The sequence below is a fragment of the Panthera leo genome, chromosome B2 (assembly GCF_018350215.1).
Source record: "Panthera leo isolate Ple1 chromosome B2, P.leo_Ple1_pat1.1, whole genome shotgun sequence".
Lineage (NCBI taxonomy): Eukaryota > Metazoa > Chordata > Mammalia > Carnivora > Felidae > Panthera > Panthera leo.
Genome location: NC_056683.1, coordinates 148525555 through 148548698, shown reverse-complemented (window position 1 = coordinate 148548698; position 23144 = coordinate 148525555). Strand labels below are relative to the sequence as shown.

General features: G+C 53.8%; 1 protein-coding gene across 3 annotated transcripts in view; it reads left to right on the top strand.

Annotated features, from left to right (window-relative positions):
• RPS6KA2 (ribosomal protein S6 kinase A2) overlaps positions 1–23144 on the top strand; it is a 353565-nt gene that overhangs the window by 242021 nt on the left and 88400 nt on the right. For all 3 annotated transcript variants that reach the window (XM_042940277.1, XM_042940278.1, XM_042940279.1), the window contains 2 exons: positions 11181–11297; positions 18085–18166. In XM_042940277.1, coding sequence (XP_042796211.1) covers positions 11181–11297; positions 18085–18166 — 199 coding nt within the window. The remainder of the gene's footprint in view (positions 1–11180; positions 11298–18084; positions 18167–23144) is intronic.

Here is a 23144-nt window from a genome sequence, read left to right as displayed (position 1 = left end):
TAAAACTCTTTATAGGGCATCATTACTGTTCTCCCAAAAACATGACCTCATCCCGCGAACTTGCCCCCCTGGTACCTGGTGCTGCCATTATTCTCGCCCTGCAAGTGGCCTCTTGCGATCCTTTTGCTTCGGATGTGAAGAATGGTATCGATCTGAATAATCCGTCCTTCTCTCCAGATCCTGCTTTGCCTGCCCTCGCGCAGGTCACGTACGTGCGCCTGCCCAAGTAGTGGCCGTGCAGCGTGGCGTGGCTGCTTCCAGAGGGAGGGCCGGGCACGTGGACGTTCGAGGATGAGTCTTTCCCAATCCGAGCAATCAACGTTAATAGCTATTGCCATGCATTTGTTGGACCATTAAAAAAACCTGGTACTTAAGCAACGTTTTCTTTGCGGAAACCAAGCCGCAAAGGTTTGCTTAGAGACACCCCGTCAGCCCGTCCCGTGTCCTCTCCACGGGAGAACGCGTGGTACTCGTCAGTCTCCCGGAGCCACAGCGCCCGCGTGAGCGACTCAATTACTACAGCCCACGCATTTTGCCCACCCGTTCGATATTCGGCCTTGAGTCACTTTTTAGGTCTGTTTTGTCAGTGAGAGCTACAGAATTTGTACTTTCGTTACAACTTGGGCCTTGGACCTGAGCGTTCCCGAGGACACACTTACAGTGAGGATCTTCTGCGTGTGTCAAGAAAGACACAGGGGCGTCTGGCTGGCTCAGACGGTAGAGGGCATGACTCGGGTTGTGGGGTTGAGCGACACGTTGGATGTAGATTACTTAAACATAAACAAAAAATCTTTACAAAAAAAAAAGACACAAACAATCCATGGAGACGTTGACTGTTCACATTGTCGTGGAGAATGTCCTTTGCCCTTTTGAGGATGTGATCCTGCCATCTGACCACTAGCCTTGAATGTCAGTAGCTTCTTATTGACGGTTCTGGAGAACCTTTGGCTCCACACCGCAGATTTTCTTTTGATGAGAAACATAAGTGAAACCCCCGTAATGACACTTGTACATATGCCTTCTGCCTCTAACTATGCAGTCCAGCCATGAGTCTGTCCCCTTTAAAAAAATGTTTTTTAATGTTTTTATTTATTTTTGAGACAGAGAGAGAGCACCAGCAGAGGAGGGCCAGAGAGAGAAGGAGACACAGCATCCGAAGCAGGCTCCAGGCTCCGGGCTGTCAGCACAGAGCCCGACGCGGGGCTCGAACTCACAAGCCGTGAGATCATGACCTGAGCCGCAGTCGGACGCTCAACCGACTGAGCCCTCCGGGCACCCCCCCTTTTTTTTTTTAATGTTTATTTATTTCTGAGACAGAGACAGAGCATGAGTGGGGAAGGGGCAGAGAGAGCAGGAGACACAGAATCCGAAGCAGGCTCCAGGCTCCAAGCTGTCAGCCCAGAGCCCGACATGGGGCTCGAACTCACGGACCGTGAGATCGTGACCTGAGCGCAAGTCGGACGCTCAACCGACTCAGCCCCCCGGCGCCCCTGTCCCCTTTTATTAAAGAAAGAACAGGAGCGGGCCATGGTCACCGGTGCGAGTGGACGTGTCCTTGTCAGCCCAGGTGGCTCAGTGCATCCCGGACAAGCTTAGCACCCAGCTGTCTGCAGGGGACCCCGGGCTTTTCTCGGACTGTAGTTACAGAGCACCTGAAACGTCTGAGCGAGGAGTCCTGCCCGCACAGAGTTGCTGACCAGCGGTCAATTCCGCACCTTATTCTCTGTCAGGAACATCGGGTTTTGACAAACTGTCCTGATACAGGTATTTACCGAACGTTTACAAAATGTTGACTTCAAAAACCAAAACCAAACCTAGGATATCGAGTCGGAAATATAGAAACAGGTGGCACGCCTGGCTGGCTCAGTCAGAAGAGCATGTGACTCCCGATCTCAGGCTCATGAGTTCAAGCCCCATGTTGGGTGTCGGGATTACTTAAATAAATAAACAAACTTAAAAAAAAAGAAATATGTAAATAATTAAGTCTTGGAGAAGGTGATATTCAGATAAATTTTCCCTTTTGTTGGAAAAAGGGATGAAGCTCGTCCCCGTAGATCTCACTGCGGTATGACTGTGACCTCTTCGGCTTACTGATCGTGTGGGTTAGCCTCATGTAGGTTTTGCATTTGGGATTGCAGAGCCTAGATTCTCAGTTTTCTCTTATCTCTCGGTACATCCTCTTTCGTGGGACGCACCTCAAACCCAGTGGGAGAATGTTCAGAGTATGAGAACTGGAAGGGAAGCAGCGTGATGACCTCTGCTCAGTGCACACCCAGGGTGTCCCGTTACCCTCTGCGGCCTTTTGCTCGGTGCCGTTTTTAAAATTGTGCGAGGGAATAACGACTCATTCAGTCCCCTTCGTGCCCACGTATCGTCCCCATAGAAAGCTGCCCGTTCCTTGAGGGAACTTCTCGGCGTTGGACCCCGTGGCGCACGCCTTCCATCCACACCCAGTTTGGCGGCTCTTTGGAGACCCCTCGGTGCCTCTGAATAAATTCACACCCACAGATAGCGACCTCCTCACCTCGCGCTGGAGGTGACTAGTTAGAAAGCACATCTCCGGAGGCCACTGTTGAGATGAGGCAGAAACGGCCAGCGATCCGTGTTTAGAGCCTTCACCTCAAACACAGCCGTCGGACGCCAGAGCCTCGCAGCTCGAGCCTCACGCAGGGAGCTCAGGACTGGACAGAGCCCGCAGGATGGTGGGGGTTAGAACCCGGGAGCCCGGAGCCGGCAGCGTGTGGGACGCCGTGGGCCTCCAGGCCCCGCGGAAATGCCACTCTGGCTGCTGTCACTGCGCAGAATCACGGCCGTCGGGGAGTCTGATTTGCGTGGACCGTGATCTGTAAAAACGTGGGCAGACATGAGCCTTTCAGAGGCTGGAAGGGACAATGATTGGAGGGGACAACAGGCAGCGGGGACGAAGACAGAACGGTGTTGGGGTGGAGCTTCCACCTAAAAACAGAGGGAGAAGTTCCTGTGACCTCAGTAACCAGAAGCAATGGGACTGGGCGGGGTGACGGCAAGGTTTTGGATGGGAGGGGGTCGGGATCGCTCCGCTGCTCCCCTGTGCTTCCCCTGCGTCTCCTCGCCTGGTGCTGCTGTGCTGTCGCGCCCCTCCACGAGGCCTGGCGTGCACACCCCCTCCTTGTGAGCGTCACTGAGTGTGCCCTGCTGCGGGGACTGCCCCTCTGTGCCGAAGCGCTCCCTCGGGTAAGACGGAAACGCACTCGGACTCTTGGTTTCCGCTCAGGTCATGGTCTCACCGTTTGCAAGATCAAGGCCCGCGTCGGGCTCTGTGCTGACAGCATGGAGCCTGCCTGGGATTGTCCTCTGCCCCTCCCCACCCATGCCCTCTCTGTCAAAGGAGGGGGGGAGGAAGAGGAAGAAAGAAAGAAAGAAAGAAAGAAAGAAAGAAAGAAAGAAAGAAAGAAAAGAAAGAAAGAGAAAAAGAAACAGGGAGGGAGGGAGGAAGAAAGGAAGGAATAAAGAAAAGGAAGGAAGGAAAGAGGAAAGAGAGGGAAGAAAGAAAAAGAAAGGAAGGAAGAAAAAAAGAAAGGGAGGAAGGAGGAAGGAAGGGAGGGAGGAAGAGGAAGAAAGAAGAAAGAAAGAAAGAAAGAAAGAGAGGAAGAAAGAAAGGAAGGAAGGTAGAAAGGAAGAGAAGAAAGAAAAAACAGGGAGGAAGGAAGGAAAGAAGGGAGGGAGGGAAGAAAAGAAAGCGAGGAAGAAAGAAAGAGAAAAAGAAACAGGGAGGGAGGAAGGAAGGAAGGAATAAAGAAAAGGAAGGAAGGAAAGAGGAAAGAGAGAGGGAAGAAAGAAAAAGGGAGGAAGGAGGAAGGAAGGGAGAGAGGAAGAGGAAGAAAGAAGAAAGAGGAAGAAAGGAAGAGAAGAAAGAGAAAAATAAACAGGGAGGGAGGGAGGAAGGAAGGAATAAAGGAAAGAAGAGAGGGAAGAAAGAAAAAGGAAGAAAGAAAGAAAGGGAGGAAGGAGGAAGGAAGGGAGGGAGGAAGAGGAATAAAGAAGAAAGAAAGAGGAAGAAAGAAAGGAAGGAAGAAAGGAAGAGAAGAAAGAAAGAAAAAAAGAAACAGGGAGGAGGAAGGAAGGAAGGAATAAAGAAAAGGAAGGAAGGAAAGAGGAAAGAGAGAGGGAAGAAAGAAAAAGGAAGGAAGAAAGAAAGAAAGGGAGGAAGGAGGGAGGAAGGAAGGGAGGGAGGAGGGAGGAAGGAAGGGAGGGAGGAAGAGGAAGAAAGAAGAAAGAAAGAGGAAGAAAGGAAGAGAAGAAAGAGAAAAATAAACGGAGGGAGGGAGGGGGGAAGGAAGGAATAAAGAAAAGGAAGGAAGGAAAGAAGAGAGGGAAGAAAGAAAAAGGAAGAAAGAAAGAAAGGGAGGGAGGAAGGAAGAGGAATAAAGAAGAAAGAAAGAGAGGAAGAAAGAAAAGGAAGAAAGAAAGGAAGAGAAGAAAAAGAAACAGGGAGGAAGGAAAGAAGGGAGGGAGGGAAGAAAGAAAGGGAGGAAGGGAGGAAGGAAGACAGAAAGGGAAAGAAAGGAGGGAAGGGAGGGAGGGAGGCAGGCAGGAAGAAGGAGGGAAACAGGTGTTCCGGGATGAACGGTGGCCTTGGGCCCGCACCGACCCCATCCCTCTGGGAATTCTGCATCCTGACGAACATCAGGTCAAATGCACCCGTGCTTCAAGCGCTGTAGGTCACCGGGCTGGAAACCAGACCTCGGGCGACCTCGGGCGGCTGGGCATGTCTTTCCCCAACTCAGGTGTCCTGTGTCCCGCTCCTGAAATTTCAGAGCTTCACCCTGCCGGCTCAGCATTTCACCCAGCCCTTTCCTGTACCTTCCCCGCCCCGGTCCTTCCCGCCTCCCTCCCTCCCTCCCTCCCTCCTTGGCGGTTGTAGATCCATTCCTAAATAAAGCCATCCTGTTTTGTCTCAGTTCCAGCCGGTGCCCGGAGGCCCAGCTGGACCGAGTGCCTCTACTGAGTGGCTCCGCGTATTTTTAGCCCCTTAGATGGAGAGGAAACTTCGTAGAAGTCGTTTCCCGAGGACTCGACTGGGCGGATGCGGCTGGCCTGCCGTCGCATCTCACGGTTGCGCACGCGGGCCAGCGAGAGCAGAGCCGCCTGACCTGTCTGCGGGGAGGGGGGCCTTCTGGCTCTTAGAGTTCACGGTGATCCTTACGTCCTGTTAGCGAGAGGCGTGAAGCCACCGCCCCCGGGTTTCTGCAGTGAGACGCATGTCTCTGCTGGTTCAGGGTCCAGGAAGCTTTGCTGGTAGCAAGAGACCCCGGACCTGCCGGCGGCCAAGGGTCAGACGCTGCGGGAGCTCCCTGAGGGTCGTCCCCCGCTCCCCCCCTGCCGAGGGCCTCTGCTCTCGTCTGTCCCTCCTGCAGGAGGCATCGAAGGCCGTGGGGCCTTCTCTCTCTCCTCTTCTCTCCACTCTGAGAACATTCCCGAGCTTCCCTTTCCTGCAGTACCCCAGACTAGGTGTGGTGTGCTCTCGTGCTGAAAGCAGCTCATGGCACTGGGTCTCTTTAAGTTTTTAAAAACATTTTTTAAGGTCTATTTACTTTTGAGAGACAGAGACAGAGCATGCATGGGGGAGGGGGCAGAGAGAGAGAGGGAGACGCCGAATCCGAAGCCGGCTCCAGGCTCCGAGCTGTCCGCGCAGGGCCCGACGCGGGGCTCGAACCCACGAGCTGTGAGATCATGACCTGAGCCCAAGTGGGACGCTTAACTGACTGAGCCAGCCAGGCACGCCTTCAACATCTTTTTTGAGATACGTAAACGCATGAGTGAGTTGGGAGGGAGCAAACATTCAGAGGCCAAAACCTGTGTTAGAGCAAGAACCCCGACTAAGAGGAGGGTGGAGGCTGACCGTCTCCTTGACAGCAATCGACGAGGCTGGTGACCTCGTAGCCTCACGGGGCAGGGGGCTGGTGACAGGTCCCAGGTGGCCGTCTCGCCCACCTCCGCGTGAAGCAAGACCTCAAGGAGGACGCCAGAGCCTGTGCCCCGTCAGACGGCTGTCACACACGTCCCGCTGCCTGGGATGAGTCTCCGGCCGGATTTCTGCGGAGGGGTCCTGTCTGGAGGTCCGCGCGCAACCCCAAGACGGGGCGAGGTCCGAGGCTGCTGAGAAGCTCTGGAACAAGGTGCCCCAGCTGTCGGGAGGGGTAACCGGCCGTGCTCCGACGTGCAGACGCCGGGCCGCAGACTTAGCTGCTGTGGCTGCACCGACCGCCCAGCGGCAGGCCCGGGCTGGCTGGGCAGGGCTTGCTTGTGGGGGTCAGACGTTACCTGCTTTCCTTGACCTTTTTCTACACTTACAAACCGCCTGTTTAACAATTCATTCTGCAGCCCTCGTGGGAAACGATAGCCTCCACGCGAATTGTGATTTCCGGAATGAACTCTGTCTGGAGGGGAAGCTAACACTTGGCGTGATTTTTATTTTCTATGTCGTCATCTTTAGTATTTCATGACTTTCCATTTGCACGTGGTTTTCATAAATACTCTGCTTCGAAAAGGACCTGAGACGCGGATGCCTCGGAACAGAGGACATTCTAAGAAAGTGGCCTTGGTGCAGGGAGGAGGGGACAGCCGTGTGGTGTCCCCCCGCCCCAGTCCGTGGTCACCACCGTCCAAAGCTCGCCAGCCTCTCGCCACCGGGGTGCTAGAACCCCTGCACGGGACGCTCTGTGTGACCCGTCAGAACTGCAAACACAGTTCAACAGGGCTTTAAAAAATCCATTGTCAAAAATGATCTTGTGATGTCTTTTAAACAATTTACGGCCCCGGTTTTTATCTCTTACATTAGAATGTTTTTGAAACCCTCTTGCTCGTGAAGCAAGCACTTGACCATAGTACCAGCTTCTCCCCCCAAGTTCCTCAACTTATTTAAAAAAAAATCCATTCAAAGGAGTTACACTAGAGACCAGATGTTTAGAGGATTTAGGAACAGAGTTTATTTTCTTAAGGGGATAACATTAAAATCCACAGAGTTTTAGATAAAATGACCCAGCTGGTAAGAAAGAAAAGGCATTCATCTCCAAATGAGACACGGGGAATGTTATAATTCTGGTGGCCCTTTAGGGCAGTGATCATGAAATGATCCAGAAAATAGGACCATCCCATCGGCAAACGGAAGCAGACATGCTGGGACATGTTCCCCTCCCTGCGTCCATCTGGGGGTGTTCTGTGCGCCTGTGGTCAGCATCGGATGCCAGGCCTCTCTTCTCGTCTCCTGTCTCCCCTCCCCTCCCCTCCTCTCCCCTCCCCTCCCGTCCCCTCTCTCTTCTTTCTTTAAGATCTTGGGAAAGAGAAAAACAAAGTATCCTCAGGCGAGTTCAAGCCAAAATGTCACCACCAATGCAAAACTCTAAAATCTAAAATGTGACACTCTTAGTTCCTTCTCGTACGGATAGTTGAGATTCTTTGCTCTTAAAGACCTCACTGATTTCACGTGAGGAATTAACTGCCTCGCCATGTTATCAGGGAAGAAAGTCCTCAGGTTCCTGATGCCATTCTTGGAGGTGAGATTAGGTGTGTGCTTTGGGCACATTTACTCGAAGTTCTTGGGCAGCAAGAATACACAGATCGTGAAATGTTCTGGAGATTCGTTTGTAAACCTTTGATGTGAAATGTCAAGAAGGTGAGCTGCCGAGGTGGGAAGGGGGTGTGGTGCAGGGAGGAGGAGGCAGCCCGGACGGTAGCCGGGACAGCCTTAGAAAGGCGCCGAGCCAGCTTCACGGACGGGCGCACCAGGAGCAGGGACGCGGTGGCAATGTCCAGGTTGTGGGCGCTGCGGGTTCCGCTGTGAGAGCAGCACCTGTCCGACCCAGTGGGTTGAGTGACATCATTTACTGCAGCTGCTGAGTCTCCACAAAAAGCGGCTAAAGAGGAGGAATGATCTGGAATCTTCCGGAAACACACATGTGCTGGGAAATGTCATCGGGGAAGAGACCAGTGGGTTAAGAGTCCACACCTCCTTGACCCTGTCCCCTTTGGGCGTCTGCGAGGACGCTGGGTTCTGTAATCCACCCATGCCTGGGGACGTGCTGACCTTGCTTTCTAGTCATCACTGTGACTGTTAATGTATCCCCCCCACCTCCGTAACCAAAACGAAGTTTTGGAAAGATGAGATTCGGTGAATTATTTATTACCTTTTTCGCGGTGTAAGTGTTGCATCAGCTCGGCTGCATGACTGAAGTTATTTTGGGAGGGAAATTGGGGTTTGGGGTGACTCACCCCGGGCTGTGCGGTATGTAGCGGGTGGTCCGTGGAGCCATGACTGCAAAGTGCCTCCTGAACGGAAAAGGGGCCCCTTGTCCTTAGGCAACAAATAATCTTCAGTTTCTGTCTTCAGCGGACAAGTCGGCAGCAGGAAAGGATAGCATCTGTGTTTCTGTGGGGACTTAGAACTTCGCTCTGCTCTTGCTTTCTAAGTGGGGATCGGGGTCTGCAGCAGCGACGTGGGTGTGGTTTTCTTCGCCGAAACGAGGCTGCGCGGTGAGCGCTGAGGTTTCTTCTTCCTGTCACAGACGAGAGGTTTCCCCATAGAAGCTGCTTTGTCTCCTGGGCCTGCAAGTCCTGGAGGCCCGAGGTTTTGTAAGGCGGGAACGGCTTCCGACGTGGCCTCCCCCCCAAACTGCGATCTGAGTACGACGCCCATCTGCTGGCCTTTGTCCCCAGCATTTGTTTATTCAAGAAGGGATCCCAGGGGTGCGCCTGGGCGGTCAGTCCGTTAAGCGTCTGACTCCTGATTTCGGCTCAGGTCATGATCTCACAGTTCGTGACTTCGAGCCCAGCACTGGACTCTGAGATGACAGTGTGGAGCCTGCTTGGGATTCTCTCTCTCTCCCTCTCTCTGCCCCTCCCCTGCTCATGCTCTCTCTCTCTCTCTCTCTCTCTGTCTCTGACTCAAAATAAGTAAATAAGCTTAAAAAAATTAAAAAAGAAGGGATCACAAATCAATGACATTCTTTTTTTTTAAATATATTTATTTATTTATTTGCAGAGAGAGACAGAGAGTGAGCAGGGGAGGGGCAGAGAGAGAGGGAGACACAGAATCCGAAGCAGGCTCCAGGCTCTGAACTGTCAGCACAGAGCCCGACGCGGGGCTCGAACTCACGAACCACGAGATCATGACCTGAGCCGAAATGGGACGCTTAACCCACTGAGCCTCCCAGGCGCCCCAAATCAATGACATTCTAATTCACGTCTCCTAATTGAGCTCATAGGAACATCATGTCCTGACCAAAAAGAATCCATTTGGCTATATTCATTGTTTGCGTTCAAAAATAGAATAACCATCGTTTTTACACACATGGCAAATAATCCTTGAAGATGTGGAAATTGGAGAGTTTCCCTTAACCGTCGGAAGAAAAAATGCCAACGATTCCTGCGGAGGCTGCTGACCGGGGGTCAGGGTTTGCCGTTCGTACGAGCATCCTCTACTTTAAAAGGTGTCGAATACCAGTTACGTGGAGATAAAATAATGCAATTTATAACTTTTGAGAAACGGAAGTGTTCGCACCATTTAGAGAGACCTCTGTCCTGTACTGTAAATCACTGCTATTATGACTTCATCTGAAAATCTTTGCTCTTAGACGAACGTATGGGGAGGAAAAGGTGTTCCGTCAGCCTGTGATTGGAAACCCACCTCTAACACTAAGGGCTGTGCACCTTCCTCGGGATCGAATCTCTCCTTCAAAAAACACGTTTTAAGGAATAAAAGAAAGAACAGTGTGGAGAGTCCTGACTACCCAGAGTTCAACGTGCGAATGCATTTCCTTCACTCTGTTTCAAGGAGCTTCTCAGCCGGCGCGTCCCGATGTTTTCCAGCACCTCGTGCATTGCCAAGAGGTTAGAGCAGGTCAGAGGACAGAGTGGTCAGATGGACGGTGGATTGAAGGGGCGTCTCAGGGAGGCAGAGATAGACTCAGCCACACGTTGCTGGCCCTGGGCGGGTAGATAGTCTGTTACAAGTGACCGCAGGAAGTTCTCTGGTGAGAAGTTGTACTCATTTCTGTCAGGGTTTTAATTTCAGGAACAAGGGCTTTTATTTTTTTTCCTACTGGGAAATCCTGCTTGTCTACTGGCAGAAAAAGCTCGTCTGCCTGCTTCTTCTGACGTAGCATCTCTGGGAGAGCAAGAAGGAGGAGGACACACGTCTGTGCTTCGCAAACTGCATCCCCGTGTCCTGTTGATGGCCCTTCTCAGCACAGGGCCGTGGACCTGAACACAGGGTTCTCAGACGCTCACTCTGTCCCCAGTTGCCATTTTCGTGCCTGCCCCACCCAACTCTCGCCCAAACTGTGAGAAGCAGAATGGATTTCCTTGAGGGCCCCTTTCCGTGTCCCTGAGGCCCCGGTAGGACCAAATGACAAAAATCGGTACAGGAAAGAAAAAGTGGCCCACCGGGCGGGGATGGGGGGCAGGGGGCTTGGATGGTTAGGCGTCCAACTCGTGGTCTCAGCTCAGGTCCTGATCTTACGGTTCGTGAGTTCAATCCCTGCATCGGGCTTTGCACTGAGAGTGAGGAACCTGCTTGGGATTCTCAATCTCTCCACCCCTCCCCCCCCCCCCCCCCGTCTCTCTCTCAAAATAAACTTAAAAAAATAAAATAGGCACAAATAAGGGAGGTTATGTAAAGCCCCATGGTGTCCCGACTTTCACAATAAACCCCCGTGTGACAGCTACCCTCCCTCACCAGGAAGTAGAGATAGCCCGTCACCAGGGATGGGAACCTTTTCTGCGTTTTACCCCAGCCCAACTCTTCTTCAGAATTCCTACCTAATGGAAGTTCCCGAAGCCAAGCTTTCTTTCTCCGGTCCGTTCCTGACAGATTTATAGCCCTTCTGTCCTTAAAGAATAAAAATGGCCTATTCTGGTCATCTCTCTGGGTCTCCATTTCACGATTGGGCCTCTGTGCGCGCATAATAATAAATAATACTTTGATTTTTCTTTCCTCCTGTTGATCTGTCTCGCGTAAATTTAACTCCCAGTCCAGCTGTAAGCCTTGAGGGCAGAGAAGACTTTTTCCCTCCGTTCACCCCGGTCCTCAAAGCCCGTGACCTTACCCAACTCGTCACAACGTCAGCGTACGATGAAAGCGAGATGCGTGCGGGGGACCCCGTTGGTTGGTGCTTTCATCGCGTGTCACTGCTCTCTTGTAGGAGGAAGGCACCGTGAAGGAGATCGACATCAGCCACCATGTGAAGGAAGGGTTTGAAAAGGCCGACCCTTCCCAGTTTGAACTGCTGAAAGTCTTAGGACAAGGATCCTACGGAAAGGTAAGTTGGAGCTTTGATTCCCCCTGAGTGAGTCTCACGCACTAGATTGTTGGGGAACAGGCACGATGGCAAAGTTGCCTCCTGGACACAGGAAACGTGCAGGCCCTGAGGCCTCGGGAGTGAAGCTCGCAGGCAGGGCCCCCCCGTGCGCGGCCCCGTGTTAACAGCAACCCGCACACACGCGGGATTGTGAACTCACTCTGCACAGCTCCGATCCGGTAGCGTGGGGCTGTGCCAACCAGGACTGCCCGGACCCGCGAGAATACCCCACACGGTCCCCTCTCCTGAGACGTCCCTAGACGTCCACTCATCACGATGGTGACGAGGGTTCTTCGACCCAGCCAGTGTCTCTCGGAAAGCACACGCTCAAGAAAGAAGAAAGCGGAGCCCTTCGGGGCTGGCCCTCAGGAGTCAGGAAGGCCGCGACTTGCCCCTGGGCTCCTCTCCTTACCCTCAGCCTCTGTTGTGCAGTTACTCTCTCTCTGAGCCTCGGTTTCCCTGTCTACCAAATGGGGATGACAAGAACTATGTGATTATGGTACCGATTGAAGACGGCTAGAATCCCGTCAAGCGCTGGCTAAGCCGTATCTGTGCACAGGATTGTGTCCTTTCTTACCTTCCAAGTGCCGTGACCGCTGACCCCTCCCAGGGGGTGAGATGGGGGCGGGTCCACAAACGGCAGGACAGCCGTGAATCTTTTCAGTTACGATGACGTGTGCGTCCTTCCCGCACAGCGCGGACTCCTTTGTGTCCGTGGCGGAACTGTTAGAAATCTGTAGACTCTGACGACCTGATTTCTGGAATATCAGGGCCCGAGAGGAACAGGAAAGCCAAGCTTTCCTAGGGTGTCAGCAGAGCAGCAGCCTGCATCTTCAAAGTGGTCATTTTTGTGCGGACGTTCACCAAATCTCTCCATTCTTCATAGGACTTTGTGCCAAGTTGAAATCTGGTGCCTGTTGATTTAATGTCGGATTAATACTGTGTTGCTGATGTTTTGGCACGTCTCTTACAGACCCTGAAGGTGTGATTGCGAAATTTATCTTTTGACCTGCTTCTCAGGTGGAACGTGTTTTTCTTATTTCTTTTTCACTTTCGTACGGTGACATGGTAAGGAACGCGTCGGACGTGGGTACAGACATACTAGTTTTGAACCGTACAAAATTACCCGTATTCAGAACTTCGCGTCCTACAGAAATGTCTGGTTAACATGGTCCACAGGGTATTTTTGGAAGTAGGGGACGAAGATTTCGGTCTCTCGGCCTAAGAAGCGTTACCAAAGGCCCAAGGCAGAGTCACTTGACGCGGTGATGGAACGTGTGCCGTTAGTTGGAAATGTCAGAAAAAAGCCCAGTGGTGCAGTTCTGTCTCTGAGGATGATGGTTTCAGAAAAGAGGTGAGCCAACGCACGTACATTCCCCGCGTTTGTTTCCCGAGAACGGATTCGGCCCGTGGGGCACACGACCCGCCGAGTGACCTCGTGTGCAGCGTGGGGCCCGGCCTGGCGGGCGGGGCTCCTGCGTGTGACAGAGGCCCCCTTCCTTCACGGTGGACGCGCCCAGCACCGCAGCTCAAGGTGCTTGGTCACGGCAGGGATGGGACCGTGTTCCTGAGCTCGACGGAGACGCGGGTCTGGGGTTCTGGGGGTCCGTTCAGAGACTCGACTGGACAAGACGTACCCTTGAAACTGCCCTCCCGAGAGACCTGGGGGTTAACAGTGAAAGGCGAACAGGCTTTGTCCAAAACGCACCAGATTTCAAATTTCGAATTAACAATTGGCTTTAACAAAAAACCATCCTTTGGAAAGCAACGAGGGAAGTAATGTGTTTGATAGACTCCCTCGAGTGACCGTCTTTGGACGCCACACCCTTCCTCCGCGCCTTCCACGCACCTGGTCGCTTTACGTTCACTTGTGGGACCGGAAGGTACAGCTCGGCAGGTCGTGATGAACGAGAGAAACGAAGGGACGAGGCGGTAGCCGTTTGCACGCGTGTTTTGCCCTCCGCCAGCGACTTCATTCCCAGCTCAGCCACGACTCGCGTGTTGGGCCAAGTCGGCGGGGCCTAGAAGCGAAGCCCGGGATTCCCCGGGGGACGAGGGAGCCGAACAGACGAGCCGGGACTCCGGGAAGCTCCCAGAGGTGCCGACGTCAGGCACTAGAGAGCCACAGACACAGATTATATTTGCCCACTCGGGGCTGCCTGTTCCGAAGTTGTCGTGAAAGCAAAAGTAACGGCAAGGGGGGAAAAGCCGTGTGTTCTGACACCCCGTGTTCCTCTCTTCTTCGTGCCTGAATGCGGTTTGTCCTTATGCAGAAGTCCTCTGCACTTGCTCTCTGGAGGAAACAAAAAGAGCAAAACGGAACGTTTTCATCCTGCAGAAAACGCACGTTGAACAGGTTTCCCTTGTCACCTCCGTTCCCAGGAGCAGAGAGCCAGAGTGAAGCTGGAGTGCAGCATCCCCAGGCCACAGTGACCTGTTACTGGGTCCCTCCGTTCTCCGCCCCCGCCCCGTGCAGGGACTGCAGGTGCCAGCGACGCAGCAAGGAATAAAACGCGGTCTCCTCCGCTCGGCCTCGGCATCGATGCCTACTTTCCGACTGCAGGCTCTTCCCGGGAACCAAGACGGACTGTGCCGTCCCGCCCACTGCGGGGGCCCCGCCGGACCCTCCCTCAGCCGCTGCTCCCCTCGTGTGCATCCCGGACAGAGGATGGGTCCCTGCTGGGGGCGGGTCCCCGTGCGGGACCACACAGAGGACAGCGTGTGCTCCCGTGTCCGAGTCAGTCCTGCCAAGTGTAGGAAGCAGTTTGCCGAAGCAACTTGCTGGGAATAATGGAGACCGTCTCTGGTCACTGGGGATGTGTCGAGACATCGTGATTTCGGGGGTATCCAGAGAGCTGGGAAACACTGGTGCTTGGACAGGAGAAACAGCCTTGTCCTCGGGCAAGGTGACTTCAGCATCAGGACAGGAAAGCAGCGAACGGCTGGAAGACACGGCCATGTGTCCAGCTGTTCCTGGAAAGTCTGGAGGAAGGAGAGGCCCTGGAGCCACCCAAGAGTCAGAAAGCGACGCCTCCCCCTCCGCCCCATCCCCTCGCCTGTTCCTTGGGGTCCGTCGTGTGGATAAACACCAGAGGTCCGTGTGGAAACACGCTTTTCTTTACAATACTCGGGGAAAGGATTACAATTCCCACGTTCGGAGAAGCGATCAAACCAAGCGAAAGCAGGCTCCTGTTTTCCTTTTACTAAACTGGGAGCACGTAAGATCTTCCTTCTGAAGACGTTGTCACCCTGCCGTCCCCCTGAGAGGGCCCGGCCGCCAGCCGGGTGGAGGACTTTGCAGACCCTTTGCGATGTTGCAGCTCTTGAGAGAGAGCTGAAAAGTTTGCCGAGAGAATCGGGGAGGGCTTTTGCTGATGACGGCAGCATGTGCAGATCTGGGGCGATTTAGGGTGGCCCAGCACCTGTGTGTCCCCCCCCCCCCGCCCCCCGTAACGTCTTTGCGTGTCACGTGCCGAGCTGCTGAAGAAGGCAGTTCCAAGAATGCAATGAGGGAACACGTTACAGCCAGCTGGATTAGAGATGAAAGTCGGCAGCCGCACTTGCTGAAACGGCCCGAGTTCTCGAGGACCTATTTCACTGCGTCCTAAATGCCGTGTGTCCGGCTGGCGGTCGGGAGAGGCAGCCTGGGCTCGTGAGCCCGTCTGTTCTCTCGAGGTCACGTTTATCTCCTGTTAGGTGCCCCGCTTGCCCCCAGGGTCCCTCCTGATGCTGTTCTCGCGGTGACCCCAGGGCCTGGCGCAGAGTGGGGGCTCGACAAGCACCGAGAGAGTGGAATCTCTTCCAGTTATTTTCAAAAATAAAAATGCAACTCTTTTTTTAAAAATCTTATTTATTTTTGAGAGAGAGAGAGTGGGGGAGGGGCAGAGAGAGAGAGGGAGATACAGAATCGGAAGCGGGCTCCGGGCCCCGAGCTGTCAGCGCAGAGCCCGATGCGGGGCTGGAACTCACGAACCGTGAGATCATGACCTGAGCTGAAGTCGGACGCTCCACCGACTGAGCCGCCCGGGAGCCCCTAAAACTACGACTCTTTTCATAGCAGAGAAGACATCACTATTATTTCATTTTTTTAAAGCCTGAGATATGGTAGAGAAGGAGGTTTATGAGCACCTGTTTATGCAGAACCTGACATCACGGAGCTCACCTTAATTGTGGCAGCCGACGTGCACTTGGTCTGCAGCGAAGCCTTCAGTGGCGTGGGGTCTGCTGCCCGTGAGTCCACACGTGTGCTCTCCCGTACGTTCACATGTGCCTTGCACACACCCGCCTGATATCGCAGGGAGGAGGCAGAGGAAGGAATGAAAACGGAGGCGAAAAAGATCGTTTCCAGATGTTGCACAGCCGTGAAAGAGGGGTTTCACTGCTGTTACTGGTTGTCTGACTGTGGGAACGCACGGAGGTTCGAGGAGCCACGGCCGAGCCTCTGCTCAGTGACTCCGTGACCCTGGCGGGCTCACCACGTGGCCCCGTGGTCCCCGGTGCCGTGGCAGGGGGCTGCAGCCCGAGCGTTTGGCTCCTGCTCTGCGGTGCTCTGGCCCCAGAGGGTCATGCTCCCGCTTTGCTCGAGTCTCAGCTGTTTAGCTAGCAGTCCCTCCCTGCCACCCACACCTGCCCCCCGTCCCCGCGCCTTCTGGGGTGCGGCGTTCTCCTGTGTGTTCCGGGCACTGACGCTCAAGCCCCTCCAGAGGGCCCCCAGCCTCTCCCACCTGATCACTGGGTTGTGCCCGTCCCTTGAATCCTGGGGGCTCCCCTCCACCCACATGCCCACACCAGCCGGGGGACCGGGTTTGGAGACATGGGGGAACCTCCTGCGTGAGCAGAGACTGCAGTCAGAGGGCTCAGGATGTCAGACAGTGAAGTTTCCCTCCACACACCCCACCCTTCTGACCACTGCTGTTGATTTTCTACCTGCCTGCCGGGAGGCTCGTCCCCAGCAGAGCCCTCGTCTGCAGGGACTGTAGGAGGTGGTTTGCGTAGCCATACCTGCTGAGGGAGACTCGGACACTCTCCCCCGGGGTCTGGGCCACGGGCTGGTTCACCCAGCCAACCAGCACCACGATGTGGGACACGTGTACGTGTAGACACGTCCCGCGTCCGCCAAAGGTGACAGAATAGTCCAAATCCGAAAGGAAAAGGGCACCCGCTTCTAACTGTCCTCACTCTGGGGGCAGCGTCCGGTGGGGCCAGCCTGTTGCCCTCATTCTTGTCTGGGCGGAGGAGGGGGTCTGTTTGCATTGACCCTGATCCATCCCGGTCTGGGGAGGGTGCTGTGACCTGGGTGTGGCAGCGGTCAGGAGGGAACGGGGCAGGAGGCAGCCGAATCGCCTCGAGGGCACTCTGTGAACTAGGGATGGAAACGATGACCCCATCAACCCACACCCGCGTGCGGGGACTTTGTCTTCCAGGCCCAAGAATGTAGACGCCGAGCGGTGTCCTGTGAGGAAAAGGACCCTCTGTTCCCAAGCTCCTGCCCTCAGTCACTTCCCTTCTCGTCACTGTCCCCCCTGAGGGCAAGGCTGTGTGTGCAAACCCCTCGTGCTGGCTTCTGTCCCTGGCAGGTGACGCTGCAGCCACCCTCCCCCCCCCCCCCCCAAACACCATGCCTCGTGGGCTGGGCTCCTGGAGCTCGCCTCCCCCGCCCCTCCGGCAGGTCCTTCCGGTTTCAGGAGGCTCCGTGGGGGAGGCATTTGGGGAGGGGGTGAGTCACCATCACCCTTGCGATGGCCTGTCCGCTGGATGGCAGGTGTCCTCGGCATGGCCGTCTCGATCATGCCAGTGGAGTTCTGTGTCTATCGGGAAATACCGTTGATGCCCCAGGGAGGTGTGTGTGTGTATTTTGCTAATTGTGTTCAGCGATCACGACCATGACCCTGAGCTCACCGAGCCCCCCCAACGATTGTCCTTCCTTTTTCTGGTTTTCCTTCATGTTGCACCTCAAAATGTGTTTCAGAATCATTAAGGATGCACACAGTGTACTAAGAGCCGTTTAGAGGCTAACTCTCTGTATAAATTTAAGCTGCTCAAAGCTAAAATTTGGGTGAAGAAAGCTCAAAATGAGAGAACCCAGTTTATCTTCAGAATCAGACTGAACCGTGTGCTTGGCCAGTCAGGGTAGCCTTCTCAGTGGGGATTTACAAAAGGATATTTAGAATAAAACAAATGATCTTCCTTAAAATTTCTGAATATTGTTTTTCTGTTTTTTTTAAAGTTTACTTATTTATTTGGGGGGGGGGGGGGGGAGAATGAGTGGGGGAGGGGCAGAGAGAGAGGGAGACACAGAATCCGAAGCAGCTCCAGGCTCCGAGCTGTCAGCCCAGAGCCTGACGTGGGGCTCGAACCCACGAACCATGAGATCGTGACCTGAACTGAACGGAGTTGGATGCTCAACCGACTGAGCCACCCAGGCACCCCACGAATACTGTTTGGTTTTGTAAACAACTCATATTTTTTTTCCTGATACAAGATGTTTAAGAGAAGGTTAGCGACACCAAAAACCAATGATTCTCCAAACGTGTAACGCTGTGCATTGCAGAGGCAGTCAGTTAGATGAAATTCGTCCCGCTTCGATGTTGGAGAACATTTTAAGTGTAAAATTTTCCGATGGCATATTTATTTTGCTGGATTCCCCCACCCCACCCCAAACTCCCTTGTAGACCCCCTTGTCAACGCAAATAAGGAAAACGAGTTTCAAGTCTTACCAAGTTCGGGTGCTGTGTGTTCTCTTTATCAGGTGTTCCTGGTGAGGAAGACCAAGGGGTCTGACACGGGACAGCTGTACGCGATGAAAGTCCTCAAGAAAGCTACTTTGAAAGGTGAGGACTTCTCGAAGGGGCCGCTGTGTTTGGGACGTGCAGCCGCGGTTTCTACGCTGCCTGCCATTTGCGTGAATACGCGTCCTGTTTGCTGGCGCGTGGTTTCTGAAGCTGTCTCTAAAGGAGTGTGTCAGACACGTTACTCTCCAACCGACGATAAACAGTAGAAACACTCCCCTGGATATTTAACATCTCCCTGCAAAACTTCCACGATTTTCAGGGAGAAGAGCCACATTGCGTAAATACCGTTCTCCCACATATGTTCTGCCGCGGCGTGCCATTTGGGAAAAAGAACATCGAGGAGGAAAGCAGAAGCAGGTTGCGTGGCTGCCTGTGGACTGTGACTCAGCTTGAGTCTCCAGTCCCACCGGCTTGCTCACTTTCCAGCGACACGTGACTCGTGGCCGTGTTGTGTCCCTGTGGCTGGCGGTTAGAGTCCAACACCTGACTGTGGAGCTCTGTGCCCCTGCCCTCAGGGAAGTGTAAGCACTAAACCCAAGGTCAGAACAACACTGCATCCGAGACCCCCATCGCTGGCTCCCAGTCGCCTAGCCCACAACACATACGAACGAGCACCTGCTCCCGCTCCGATCCCTTCCAGTGGCCCTGTTGGTGAGGGAGGGGCCCGTCCCCTGAACAGTGGAAGACGGCCGGCCACCCACACCAGGCCCTGGGCAGGTGCGGCACAGAGTTATTGGTCATATACAGTCCTCACACCCTGGAGAGGAGGGTGTGAATGCCAGGCTGGGCCGCACGGGCCGGTACTCGGGAGCAGGGCCACCAAGGACAGGCTGGGCTGCACGGGCCGGTACTCAGGAGCAGGGCCACCAAGGACAGCAGGGCCACACGGGTCAGTACTCAGGAGCAGGGCCACCAAGGACAGGCTTGAGGAGGCAAGATGGCCCCTGTCTCCGCGGAGAATGGGCGGGGCCTGTTTGAATAATTCTGTAGGCTGGCCCGTGTATTGGGTGAGGACCAGATGGGGGGTAGCTGGTCCAGCTTACTGGGAAACCATCAAGGTGGGGGGCTCTCTCAGGGGTGGGGTGATACCTGTCAAGGGCAGGGAGCTCCCAGGCCTTTGGGCTCCGTGAGACTCGAGAATGTCAAAGCAGGTTTTGAATCTTCAGGTCTTGGGACAACGTCCTCAGGGGTACATTCAGGGGGCAACACAAGGAATGTGTCGTTCTCTGCAGACATGCTGCTTCCTGTTGCCTGGTGAACAAGGTAAGACAACCAACCTTGTAGGACAGGAAATGCGTAAACCAAATAAATACGGACGTGCACGTCTCAGGTGTTCAAAAGAGAACAGGTGTTTTTCCAAAAGAGGTCGTTCAAGGTCGGAGAGGCTAAGTGGGACTCACGTCCAAAAGGATGGGTGGGGTTACTGGGCAGCAGGTGACCAGACCCAGGCAACCTGGTCATCCCAGGACAGGGACACCCACTTTGGTCAGGCTGGAGCCTGCCTCGGGATCACCTGTGCGTGTTTGGGAGGGGACGTTGTTAGAAACAGACTCCCAGGCCGCACCCCCCTACTGAATCTCAGTCTCTCGGGGCCTGGAATTTGACTTCCTAAACAAGTTGTCTCAGAAACTCTTGTTTGCGTTCTCTGATCGCGGCATTCTGCCTTATTATAGACGCTCGCGAGTTTCATTCAACATTTCTAGTAACCCCATAATTTAAGCCGTGCTCTTTATAGTGAACATTTTTTCTGGTAGCTATAATAATATTTCTAAAGCTGCCGATGGAACCTGGCCAAATATCCCAAGATGCTCATAATAATGTAATTTTAAAGGATGGTTCTTCAAAAGATATGTAGGAAGCAAAGACGAACTGCGGGAAAATGTACGGGAAACAGAGCAGGCTTTGGCTCCTTGTCCCCAACTTTTAATAAAGGAATCTCTTCACTCAACAGTAGTTCCATAGAAGTAGCAAAGTAAATTAGACATTTGTTGGTTCAGGATCACCTGGAAAATGGGTGTCTGCGGAATAAAGAGTCCCTCTGGCACCTGCTCAGAAGGTTGGACGCAGTCACCTGTGACCCGACCGCCCCACTCCTGTGCTGTAACCAAGAGAAACAGAAGATGTGTGTGTATACAAACACCTGCATGCGATTAGCCGATTCACAAGAGCCAATAACATTTGGGGGAAAGCCCAACATTGCACACACAAGTGTGATATATCCACATAGTGGGATTTACTCAGCAGTAGAGATGAAGGAAGCCCGCCCTCGCCCCAGTGTGGACGACGCTTGAAAACATTACGCCAAGTGAGAGAAGCCATTCGCGAAGCTCCCTGTATTGTGCGATTCTGCGTGTCCGAAAGTCCCCAGCAGGCAAATCCGCAGAGACAGAAAGTCAACCAGGAGCTGCCGGGGGCCGAGGGGAGAAAGGGAGTGATTGTCAAGGGTGTGGGTTTGTTTCGGGCTGGTGGAGAAGTTTTCAGATTGACCGGCGACGGTTGCATAACTCTGAATATTCCAAAAGTGATTGACTTGCACATTTCAAATAAGTGAGTTGAATGGTATACGAATTATAGCTCAGTAAAGCTGTCATCTGAAAAATGAATTGCTGAACAACAGGGCCATTTGCTAAAACCCTCAAAGCACTGAGACTGACTCTCCAGCACCACGTGGGCCGAATCCGCAGCCCGACGGGGGAGCCACGTCGTTCCCACGATCACACCCCGGCCTTCTCTCCGTCGGCAGATTCCATATCAACCTCCCTGGCAGTGACCTTACGGTCCCTTTTCCCTTAAGTCATAACTGTTCCTTCTTCCCCTCAAATACAACCTCACCATCTCCTGCCCTAAAAGGAGAAGGAGAAATAGTAGGAGTGACACTGGAACCCCGATCAGGGAATCCACGCTGTGCACCTGCTCGGGAAAAGCAAAGTCAAGTCAATGAACTGGAATCTGTTCTGTTTACCCCGCCGCTGAGCCTGCATTCTGCCAGCATTAACCCTGACCTCCGTGCTCAGGCCAAGCACCCTGGCTCGGTGATCCCACCCTCTGTGGATGCACGTCTCCACACTTGTTTTGTTGATAATCCAACCCAGTGTCCTTGAGAAAGTGCCCCGGACACGGTGTTACAAGGACTAGACGGGATACAAAGCGTGTCTGTGGAACGATCACAGTATTGGGACGTGCGTGGATATCTCCATCAGCACAGGCACGTGCACGTACAAGCAAGTAGGAAATCTATGTCACGCTAGCGAGAGATACGCCAAAACGAACACGGTTACGGGATTCCTGGTAGCCTTTATTTTCTTCCCTGTAGTCTATATTTCAAGTTTTCAACGAAAATGAAACACGTGTGACTTTTATCATGTAACGTTATTTGCAAAATATTCGGACCACGTGGTTGACTACACAAAATCATGTTTACATGGTGAGAACGAGCCACATCGGCAGAAAAGGCTAGAAAAATTTCCCATGTCCTTTGCTCCTTTAAAACCTGCCTCTCGAACCAGACGTTGTTTGACATCCTTTACTGTTTCGGCTTTCCATAACGGTCCATCACTACAGGACAGACTTTTTCTTTCCAGAAATGCGATGGGGATTTATTTTCTGAAGAGAAAATAAAAAGATTAAAAAGCAGTGTTTCACGTGAGGGGCACCCCATCATCCCAGGAAGACTAGTTACGTGCGGGCAGGAGGCCAGGTGTCTCCGCGCCCCTAACCAGGCTTCGCCTCGGGAAGGACCCCTGCCCTCTCCGAACCTCCCTGCCTCCTGGCTCACGGAAGGAAGGGCTTGGCTCAGAGGATTGTTTAGATTTGCTGGAGCTCCGACCCCCCTGCATCCCGTTAGCCCGAGTTCTTCACACACTGTCCACCTTGGTGTCAGCACCAGTTTGCAGGCTGATTAGTAATTCTGCGGAATGTGCCAGAGGGGCCAGGAATGCACCGTGACAGTGACGCTCCCGCTCGCCTACGACACCCAAAGAAGGTGCAGACAATGCAAGGAGTTTGAACGGTGAAACCATTTGGAGAAGGGAAACGTGAAGAGGGGGCGGAGGATGTGCAGAAGTCTTTGCAAAGCTGCAGATTGCTTCTCCGAGCCATGGATGACTGTCACGTGTGCACAGGAGAGAACCGGTGTGGGCAGAATTCCAAACCACCTGACGTAAGGATAATAGTCTCTGACAGCTCTAGTTAATCTTTAAATAACTGAGGAGTTGTGGGGCGCCTGCACCCCTTTCTTTAACGAGGTGACACATTGCTTGTAGGGAAATGTCAACTGCTCCGTAGCTGAGGCTGTGGGGGCTGGCAGCACCCCCACCCCGGCCCCGTCTGGTCTTCCCGGCACATTCCCCCCACCTCACGGGCGTGGGGTGCAGGGTGCAGGGCACGGGGTGCAGGATGCGGGACGGAGGGTGCGGGGTGCAGGGCGCAGGGTGGGGCCGTTTGCCTCCTGGTTGCTTCAGGACCCTTTGCAAATGTCGGGCTTCTTTCGTAACTCTGTGCTCATTACTCAATTATTCATTGAGTTCTTACGGTAACAGTGTTATAGACGGTCTTCCACACATCATAAACCCAAAGGCTGACGCCTTGGGAGTGGGGCTCAGACGGCTGTAGGCACAGTCCCAAGCCTGACGCCAGGAATGAAGGCGGCCTGGTCTCCATGCCCTAGCTAAGTGAGTCTGCCCGCGGGGACGGTCCCCCACCTTAGTGACAAGGCTTCCCCAGCGTGGCTACAGGCTGCACTTGCCTGCGGGACTTTCACAAGAGGCTGCTGCCTGGGGCCACCCCGGGGCTCTGAGTTGCTGGGTCTGGGTGGGTGGGAACACGAGAATTCGTCACCCCCAGGTGAGAGGCCCCGGATACAGTGTGGTGGGGAGCACAAACCTGGGCCCTGGGGCTCGTCCTGCTCCACCGCCGTCGGCCGTGTCGCCTGGGGGAGCCTCTCCCGGCCTCCCGTTCTCTTACTTAAAGTGGGGCGATGTCGGTAAGAGCACCTGCCTCGTAGCGCTTTGGACGTGAG